The sequence below is a fragment of the Malaclemys terrapin genome, chromosome 10 (genome assembly GCF_027887155.1).
Source record: "Malaclemys terrapin pileata isolate rMalTer1 chromosome 10, rMalTer1.hap1, whole genome shotgun sequence".
Lineage (NCBI taxonomy): Eukaryota > Metazoa > Chordata > Testudines > Emydidae > Malaclemys > Malaclemys terrapin.
This window is the reverse complement of record NC_071514.1, coordinates 6087804-6098632: the sequence shown is the minus strand read 5'-3', so window position 1 is coordinate 6098632 and position 10829 is coordinate 6087804. Positions and strand designations below refer to the sequence as shown.

At 43.4% G+C, this 10829-nt stretch overlaps 1 protein-coding gene across 2 annotated transcripts in view; it reads right to left on the bottom strand.

The window, feature by feature from the left end:
- Window positions 1-2642: 2642 nt before the first annotated feature.
- The window catches only part of MEGF11 (multiple EGF like domains 11), a 253506-nt gene continuing 245319 nt past the window's right edge, over window positions 2643-10829 (bottom strand). For both annotated transcript variants that reach the window (XM_054041093.1, XM_054041094.1), the window contains 2 exons: window positions 5981-6187; window positions 2643-5530 (listed from right to left, as the gene is read on the bottom strand). In XM_054041093.1, coding sequence (XP_053897068.1) covers window positions 5370-5530; window positions 5981-6187 — 368 coding nt within the window. In that variant the 3' untranslated portion in view covers window positions 2643-5369. The remainder of the gene's footprint in view (window positions 5531-5980; window positions 6188-10829) is intronic.

Genomic DNA, 10829 nt, shown 5'->3' with positions numbered 1-10829 from the left:
GCAACACCCTGCCAACTCTTTCTTTCTTCAATTCTTTCAGTTCCTTCCTGCCAAAGTTACTCTTGGAGCACTAGAACTGGATAAGGTGTTACCTTTGCCAGTGTTAGGGATGCTGACCGCTGTTCTAAGCAGTCTCATGCTTGGTCAGTACAGATGGGAGACTTCCAAGGAAAACAGTGTGGCAGGCAGTACTACTGGTGATCCAACAGGTGGCACTCACCCTTCTGAGTCAGCACTGAGCCAGTGACTGATAGGGTTTCTGATGAGAAATAACACGGAGGCTCTGCCAATGGTTGTGACCACTAGAGTAGTCTCATCATATTTCTTACAAGACTTGATTCGTTACATGGACAATGACAAACTGCAAACACTGGAAGCCTTTTCACTTTCCCCTCAAACTTTTGTCATGTTGTGACTGTCCAGCTCAACAAATAATTCACCTCACGAAATAGCCATGCTAATGCTTAACGTCAGGTTGACATAAGCCTTCTAAGTTGCTTAACATCCCTTATGTAAAACATATCCTTTCCTTGCTGATGCCACAAAAAAATGAAACCCACCAAAGTGCAGAAATTCTCACTGAAGCCTGCCCAGCTTGTCTCCCCACTTGGCCCCTCTTAGCATGGAGGGTGACTCCAAAATTGCCTTGTGCTTGCTGCATTATTGGTGCCAAAAAGGTAGGATAACTGTAACGATCTGGGCAAGATTTAAAAACATTAAATTTTACACAGGAATCCCTTGCAGGGAAAAAAACCCCTAGATTCTGTACCTCTCATGGATTGCTGCAAAATGGAATTATAAATTAAATTTCATGAAATACTCTGCAAAGAAAAATCTTACTAAATGATAGATATGCACATTTCAAATATAACAAAGCCAACGCTGCTTGCTTTGCTACTACTGAGGTGAGTTCTTACCCATTACAAGCCCTTGGTGGTAGTTCCTGTCTCTGCAGTATGTTTTGTCCAAATATGTAGCACCAGATTAAGCTCTGATCGCATCCACCCTCCACCTGTAAGCAGGGTTGGTCTTGCCTGTTACTCAGCTGGGAAAATCCCCAAGGAATAAAAAAGGTGCTTAAAGTCCCTTTAAGTATTCACTAGGTGTAACAGTGCCTTCTGAGCTGCTACTGAACAAATGACCCAGCAGGGGCCTTACTGCCCTTCCATTACAGATTAAGCTCTCAGCAGTGTACGTGACACTGAATCTTCTCTTCTCACATAGGTGACTTTTCATTATACTATATAGTGCTTGGGCACCAGCATAACTTTAGAGGGCCCTACAAGTTTTTCATTAAATTATGAAATGGGGTTTATCTAGCAGAAGCCTTTACTTGCACAGTTTTTTTGAAAGCCCAAATCTTAGCAATTATAAACCCATATTGCAAGCATCAGTAGTTTCCACCTTGTATTTGTGGTAAAAGGTGCAGAATTATTGTCTATAGCACCTTATTACAATCACTTACATCTAGCTGTTTAAACCTGATGAATTTCCAGAGCTGAATAGCTTAGTGAGTGGCAAATAAGAGGATTGTGTATGTGGCTTTGGTTAACAAGATTTTTTGGACATTTGAATTACAAATATTGAAAGTCTCAATTTAGCAGTTCACTACACGGCCGTGGAGAGAGCTTAATTCTGTAGCTGCTTCTGCTGCACAATTTAGCTTGTAATTTACTGATTAGCATTAATACATACAATAGACTAGGCCCTGACACCACATGGCTGGACTACAGTGAGCCAGCTGAAGTCAATGGGGCTCCCTGTGGGTACAGCTGTGTACAATAATTAAGGCTACATTTGTGTCATGGAAGTCACGGAATCTGTGACTTCCAGAGACCTCCATGACATTTTCTGCTTCAGCCCCTGGGGCCGAGGCACTGGAGCTGGCAGCCAGCGGGGCCCCCCTGCGGGGTTTCTGCGACAGGTGACAGCCACCTCAGGGTTCCAGCAACAGAGGACAGCCTAACACATGCAGGGAACACCACAGCTCCCAGTCCCAACCACCACGGTGACAGGAGAAACATGGAGCTGCAGCAGCAAAAGTCACAGACAGGTCACGGCTTCCATGAATTTTTGTTCATTGCCCATGACCTCTCCATGGCTTTTACTAAAAATAACCATGACAAAATCTTAGCCTTAACAAGAATGTCTGTTGCAGGATCGCAGCCTCAGCTTACTGCATGAAAAGCCTAAAGGGACCTCACCGTTGCACCTTGTTTGAAATAGCTCTTACAGCTGTATGTGAGCTGGGTCAGTCTTTGACAGCACCATTATGATGCTCCATTCTGCTTATGCATGTTTAACTTATGGGCAAGGAAAAGTTGCCAGAGCAACTGATGAAAAGGTACTTACCTGGTACTTACAGCTTGCTTTAAAGCTAGGATGTGACTACCCCTGGCTTAGGAATTATTCTCTGATTTACTTCATTTTGGGGCTGAGATTCACTCATTCTCAGAACTGTTGAAATTAACTTTTCTACTTTACTTGCCTGATATTGTCTTGAATGTTCTCAGAGTTGTTTGGGTAGCCAAATGTAAGCCCTTTGGTAACCAGTCCTGTGGTACGGACCATGTTCATGCCTCCAGCATGTTTAGGCTGCAAATGAGTACGTTTGAGAAGTGCACATTGAGAGAAACGCCATTTATTTTGTACAAGGTAGAAGTACCTTAGCACAGTGAACAAATATATTACAAATCTGTCTTGCTTTAAAAAAGTATTGCCATTTCAGTGTCTAATTTCTAAACTAATGCTAATGTACAAGAATGTATTTTTTCCCCCCCTCCTGTTAACCTCTATGCACATCGTTTCATTTGGTTTGGAAATCCAGCTTTGAAAAAGTCAAGCGTGTCGCTGCTCTCCAAAGTCCCATCTCGTACTGTACAGAAACACAACATACACGTTGTTTAGGCTTGCAGCTTACATTGCTGTGTGCTAGTGTTAGACGTATGGTAAGTCTCTAACAATAGCCTTACGTAATTAACTGCCTTTTTATTGATATTTCTGAGGTAAGTCTTTTTATATGCTAAGTAAAATATATTCCTACCTGGCCCTACAAAAGAATTGTCTAGTTACATCTTGAAGAAGGCTTTTCTGGAAAGCAAAATTACTATTGCTGATCAATCATTTGCCCCCATGCATACATGCAGCATTCATGTAAATATTTATGTATTCCTTGCAACGTGAATATCAGCTTCTTTTGAACCCTATGGGGAAAGAGCTCTCTGGAGTTCTGGCTGAACTGCAGAAGTTGCCAGTTGCATAAAGGGTTTCTGAACTTGTGCCCACCTCTGCCTATGAAAGATTCCAGCTTTTTTTTTTAATGCTGTATTGCCAGTGCTTCTCCCCACCCCTTGCCAAGAGAACTTAGTACGTTACCGGATTGACGGCAGTGAAGCACAAAGAAGTAGAGTACAGGCTCAGTCAGCATTAATGCAAGCTTCTTTGCACAGCCCTGGCACTAGGCCTCGATCCCAGCACTGAGCAGGTAGTTCAGTCTCCACAGCACATTCGGCTCCTGGCCTCTGGGCGAGTACCATCAAGGGTTCAAACTGCGATGGGCTTCTCCATATGACATTAAACTCCTGTCTGCTAGGAACTAGACTGGCCCCCGGACCAGTTCATTTCCTGTAGGCCTATCATCCGCTAACATGACTCCCAGCTGGAGCCGGATTCAAACCGGGGATCTAGAGGTGAAAGGCTCTGAATCTTACTACCAGGCCCTTAGGCCACTATTTCCTGCATTAGTATTTTTAACTAATCAATTTGTGCGTTAACAAACTGATCACAGTTGCTTTTCTTTCTCTTATAGTTCCATCAGAACAGCAAAAGCGCAACAGACTTTTATATTTAAGGTGCAATCAATTTGCTACTCCCACATTTGCCTAATAAAATTACATACTTAGCATCAATACTACTTCATGCTCAAGATCTACAAGAAACTGCTTAATAGCAAGTATTCTATTTTCTATGTCAAGGACTACAAAAAATAATCTGGGAGGTTTATTCCAAAGCCATACCACAGGCAAACCTCATGGTAATTATTCCACAAACAGCTGTTTAAAAAGGAAATCCGGTCACAGCTCAGTTTAATGACATTTCAGGTAGACTCAGTGGTGGTTAAAGTTGCACTACATGGTAATGCAGATGAAATGAAAGGGTTTATTATAAATGGCATGCAATTAATTTAGCTACGATGGAGTGGTTTGTAAAGATGGTCTAGAAAGCCCATGATGGCTTAGAAAGCATTGGTTTGGGTGCAGAACAGAAACAGGGTTAGATTTTTGACACACTGACAGTGGAACAGCTTCTCAGCCACTGTGAATCTGCAGAGCTCCATTAAAGTCACTGAAGCTATATGCCAATTTAGAGCAGACGACAGTCTGGGCCACTGTATCGAATAAAGTAGCAGCTGTAGAAGGCCAAATAAAACACCACCAACAATCAAAGGCTTCCACAGTTTGTTAAAAATGTATTCCTAAGCATCTGACCGCTGGATGCTGGGGATGGATCACTCAATGATTACCCTGTTCTATTAATTCCGTCCGTTGCCTCTGGCAGGATACGGGGCTAGATGGACCATTGGTCTGGCCCAGCATGGCCATTGTTATATATGTTGCGCATGAGAGCTCTATGGTTTAGATGAGCTCTATGGTTAAAGATCACTGGAGACTTGTGAAGATTTACATCGCTTAAAGTGAACAGGAGGCATTGAGAATAACCATAGACGGTGTATATGTAATAGTCCTCTACTAAAATATCTTGGCAGCCAGCAGAAACAGGAACTTATTACAAAACTAATTTACCAAGAATAAAATCGACATGTACATAGAATGGATATGACGACAGCATGAACCAAGGTTTACAAATTATATCAGCTGAATTAAACAGCAGTCTTTCCTGGTTTTTTTGAGTGTATCCTTTTCCACGATGCGTATGTAAAATATATTCCAGCATCTTTTTAGACATCTTGTTTCTAACAGTAAAGGTCTCTTTATGTGGGTGGTAGAAATGTACATCTGTAGCTGTAAGTACTTACAGTTGGGGGTGGGTGGGTTGTTTTTAGTTTACAATTAAGAGAACACAGTCTGTAGAGTCTTTGACTGGACTATGCAAACTGCTTCCTTGAGTAATTATTCCAGTCAGATGGAGATGATGGTTCTTTATTTTTCTGTGATCTGTATAAAAACATCTTTTTCCATATCATGCAGCAGCAAGTTGGCCCAAACGAATGTTCTGTTAGGTTAGGTTCCTTGTGTAATACTATTTCAAGTCACGTCAGTGTATTGCAAAACCAAAAAGGATTGTCTTCGTTTCTTTCATTTAGTCAGAGAGAATGTTCGCAGCACATTGCGACAGCGAAGCGTATCCCTTTAAGACTGCTTGTCCCAAGATGCCCCATGGGTAGGGCTGTGTCTTACAGGGAGAAGGTCATAATGACTAGGAATGTGGCTGTTCCTCGGCAGGTCATATGGATTCTGGTTGTAATTAGCACTACGACCACGGGCTTCTTGGACCACACTGACAGTGGGCTCTGAAGATACAATGAAAAATGGGTTACAATGGCTAGCAGACTGCTAGTTCTGATCGTCCGAGTTTTACATGCTCACGTTAACACATGCATAAAGGCAAATCCTTTCCAAGCTCTTTCTGCTACTCCGGACTTAGTTCCAAGGGCACTGCAAAGAACGCTTTCAAACGATCTACTATTTCTTTTTTCATCTTGCAATTGGGATTTGAAACTCAAACCAGTTTGAAAACAAGCAAGCTCACAGAAGGGTTGTGTTCCTCTTTGATCCCAAACTTGGGACCCTAGAGAGGAAAAATCAACATCGTCCCTATCCCATAAAGCACTGTTGTCTCTTGATTCTGCCAAGTCCTAATGACGACTGCCCCTAATGTAAAACTCAAGAGAGAATACTACTAAAATTAATGTTTGCTTCTGCTGAACTACTGAGCTTCCTTGGTTATCTAGGACACTTACCAACTTCATATATATTTTTATTAGTCGTTGATGAGGTTGGCATTTCTGAATAGGGCGAATCCCTGTGAATGGGTGATTTCATTTCCACATAACTGCTCTCCGAGTGTTTACATGTCAAGATGGGTGGATCCTTAATGGTGGCGTATGGGTTTTCGCTGCTGTTCAGAGAGCAGGTGCTTGAACTACACACAGATTCTTTCATATACTCTGCAAAACAAGAACAGAGTAGATTTCTTAGAAAGGCCAGATAGATGTGAACGGCGACAACTGAACCTCTGCAGAGAGGGGGAAGAACTTTAATCGTTGAGGCATCTAGTACAAAAATCCAACACTTACACTTTGGGCACATCCAGAGCATGACATCTAGAAATCATCCCTTTATCCAAACTCATCCACAATCCATCTCAACATTTAGTAGGAAAACCCCACTTGGTACCAAGGCCATTCCTGTAAAAGGGTCTAACCGCCCTTCATGACACTAATTGGCAACATCATTTAATTTCAGATGGCAACTTTCCCCAGCCCTCCATAACCCTCAAGGACCTACGTGCTAATGTCATCCCTTCTTTATATGCCCTGACCCAGGGAAGCATGCACAGGTTTGCTCTGAGCCAGCTTTGAAAGTAGTCATTTCTGTTGGTACGTGGTATGCTAGACAAGCTACAGGGTTAGCGTCCCAAGCTGCAGTCAATATCAAATGCCGTATGTTTGAAAATTAATTTTCCAGCAGCCCTAGAACTGCTTCACTCAAAGTGGTTAGTGGGTCTCTGTGAGATGTAATTTCAGGGGCTATCCAGCACTGGAAGGATTAGATTTCTTCTTCATGTTCCCTTCTGATGATAAAAATTCTGTAAGGGAGACCCCTGTTCTCAGAGAAATTCTTCAGGCTCTCCAGGGGGATGAAGCCCATCTTATGTCTCTTGGGGTTTTTTGATGCTGTAACACTGATCGTTCCCTTCCCCCAATACGAAATAAAGACATCAGACTGTAACACAGGCAAAATTATAAGAGGAGAGAAAAGTTGGCGTGAGACAAGGAAGCCGCCAAGAACTACCCAGTCCTGAAACTGGCCTGAGACTTTCAGCCTTCTACAACCAGTAGTGCCAGTCGTGCTATTTAAAAAGAATAAAAAAAGAAAGAATAAATAAGTCTTAACATTGACTTTCAATAACGTGCCATTGCTGCTGTGTGCAGTCCTGCTGCTGTGCATTGCCATTAATTTAGAACTAGAGCGATGCAATGAAAGATGAGGCATTTTCTTGTGCTGGTTTACAGTACAAAGGCAGATCCTGGTATCTATGAAACACGCCCGGTGCAATGGTGGGACTTGCAAAATATCTGAATTCCCAGTTGCCCCCGCTGTCTAGTATGGGAGACAAAAAGAGAAATTCAGGTTAAGAAATAAACAGACAACAAAGACATCTCTTCCCCTTTACAAATATTTCTCTGCTGCTATTTGTTTCCCTACTATGAGATACTTTGTCACTTGATGATTACCCGTTTTGTTCATTCCCTCTGGGGCACCTGGCATTGGCCACTGTCAGAAGACAGGATACTGGGCTAGATGGACCTTTGGTCTGACCCAGTATCGTATGTTCCCTTTAATCTGTTGTGTAATCATCTCCATATAAGCTTTAGGGATGCTGTACCAGGAGTTCGTGTGTATGTAGAGTCTAGTACAGCCCCCGCCTGTGGGATAATGATGTTTGGGATAATACATGAACCAAAAAGCGTTGTCTGATCCTGTGAGGTGCTGAAAGCTCGTGACTCCCACCAAAGGGGATGAAGGCACCCGGTATCTTGCAGGATCAGCCCCTCAGCTGAGGTCAGCAAGGAGCAAACTCAATCTCCTCTCTTCACAGACACAGTCTGGGTACCAATCCTTGTGGGAAAGTTTGCTCGCTGATTCAGCGGTGTGTGTGTGCGTGTGTGTGATGTCCCAGGGCCCTGCTACACCTCCCCACTCCTTCCTGACAGCATGATTCCATTAGGACAGGGGCCCAGATCCTCAAAGGTATTTAGGCACCTAACTTCCACTGAAATCAGTGTGAGTTCAGTTCCTAAATACCTTCGGGCACCTGAGCCAATGTGCCTTCCCCTCCACCCTGCCTGCCTGCTCCTCCCACACAGCTCTTTGGACCAGAGGTGTGCCCTCCCTTTGGAAAAGGCAACTCCACATAGAGGGGTTTGGGGGAAGGGCGGGGCATTCAGGCTGTCTGTACTTTCCCATTTCTATTCTGATGCTTGGCTTCAACTCCAGAAGGAGATCTCAGATTGACAACAAAATCCTGAAACCCTCTCTAAGCAGCATCTGCTTGGGAAATATTTTGTTCTCCCCATTTCAATGAAGATCTGTGACCGAGCAAAAACCACCCATCAAAAATTAACGGCATCCCTATACCAGCTACACTGTGAATCTCACAGGAGGAGTTGAGCAGAAGCCAATTAACTCATGCTAATGACCAGGAGACCCACAATGCGTTTCTAAACTTTGATCCTGCAAACCCTTGCTCTTACAACCATCCCACTGGCGGTTATTAATTACTCGTGTGAGTAAGGATTTACAGCATCGATCTGTGTAGCAAGAAAGCTAACAGCAGGGCAAAAACAATTCCAGAATCCTGCATCACAAAACACACATTACTTCTTTTGAAAACCGCAGCTGATTTTTCAGTTATTTGCAACCCTTCACAGTGTCCAAGTAAACCTGCTAGAGTGCATTTTGCATAAGCACTGGAATCTTGGCAACAAGGGACTTTCATTGTAACACTCGGCTCTTAAACCTTTGGTGAGAAGTCAAGTGGGGCGAGACCAGCGGGGGAGTTTGGGGAGAACGAGCAGGCTAGCAGATCAGCGAGGAGAGACGTGGAGAGCTGAGCTCCACAGACCAGACCCACAAGGCGTGTACGTAACGGATGAGAGCACTGCAGGAACCAGAGTACCAATGCAGTGCATACAACCATCAAATAAAGGCTCTCCTACCGTTACAAAACTACAGGTTTGGAAGGATATACAACAAATCAATTCTGCTCTGTTACATCAATGTAAGTGTGGTGTTACCCCACTGACTACAAAAGTTACTCCAGATTTACACTGGTGTGAATGGGAACAGAATTTGGCCCTCTGACTTTAAGAGCCTGGTTCAGCATCCATTGAAACCAGCAGACGCTTTCCACTCCCTTCAATGGATCAGGCCCCAAAAGATCAAAGCCTCCCATGCTCCAGCGACTTTGTGTTTTGTCCCTTTCACACTGTATTTGAGTTCATAAAGATCTGTGGTGCATCCCTGCTTAACAAGCTGAGGGGCGATACACAAAGGATACAGGAATCGTGCAAAGAAATGGAAAGCCCTAGAATGAAAGGACCTGTATGCATTGGGCCCAATGCTGCAGCCCTTACCAGGGCAAAACTCTCATTGACTTCAGTGGGAATTTTGTCTGAGTGAGGATTGAGGGGCCTGATCCTGTAAGATGCTGAGTGCTCTTGGCTCCCATTGGGTTCACCTCAGTGAGGGAGCGCTCAGCAATTTAGAGGGGCAGGCCCTGACTAGGACTGCAGTATCAGGAACATTGCTTTTAGTCCATTCTAGCAAAAGGAAGCCCCAGCTAGCGGTCAGCAAAAGACATCCTTTAGTGGCTAGTAAATATTCATAGCAAAGACTGTTCATGTGACAAATTACCCTTCACGAGGAACTGATGGACAGACCTTAATAAAAATGGGCTATAAATTCTATGGAAACAGAAACTGTTTAATCAAGTAAAGTGATTAAAGTAGCAAACCTACTTCCCTCGCCCCATTCATGGTGATGAATGGGTGTACCCAGGAGACGAAAGGCAGTAATCAATAGGGGCCCTGTAGCCTTAAGGACCAACAAGAACATCATAAAGGTCAAAGCAAGCTGAAAAGATAACCAGCAGATTTCAAACTGCCCAAGAGTCCACCGGCTAGAGCCGCCCGAAGGCCCAGCACAGACCCGATCTGCACAGGTTTGGGGATTAAACTCTTGAAAAGTAGATTCCAGCAGAACAATTTCATCTACAACTTTTAAAAACATTTATTTCTGTTCTGCCTGGAGCAAGTAAACAGCTGAACTAATCTGTGCTGTTTCTTATTTGAAAACGTGCCCATCGGATCTGACCCAGGCCATTCCCACCCTACAGTGAATGTGATTCAATCCGGCTCAGATATTTGTATCTCCCAAATGAGGGTTTACAAAGAACTGCTGCGAGAACCGTAACTAAAGTGCAAGCAGGGCCTCAGAGCCGGGTAAATCAGAAGTAACTAGTGAAATCAATGGATTTATGCCATAAAGTATCGGAGAAGTGTCACAGTGACCACATAGATTCATTTGCACCATTCTGTGGCCGAATGCCTTTAGCAGTGGGCATGGAGAAGCAGTATCTCAAAGGGAAGATCCCTGCTGACATTAATGGGAGTTATGTGCCTAAACAAAGAGACTCGACCCCTCACTCTGAACAGGATGTAATTTATAGAGCACGGCACGTATCTGGAAACATGGTGCATTTGGGAGCCATTATCAGCTAGGTACAATATGCACTAGAGCACAGTGAGTTTAAACTCTAAGAGGACTGGAAGAGTCCGTGTTAGTTTGTTATTAAGATGATTTGGGAGAAAAAAAATGTCTAACACGAGGTGCTAAATTTTGTTACAAGACCCATTTTTAAATTAAGTTTAACTCAAACCAATTTACCAATTTACTTATAATTCGCAGAAAATTCGTTCTGTGCTCAAAGCATCAGTATGGGGGGCTTTTTGGGAGAGGGTGTTGCTAAGAGCTGGTAAAAATAAATTTCCTATCACACACAAAAAATCAAGATTTAAAAAATAA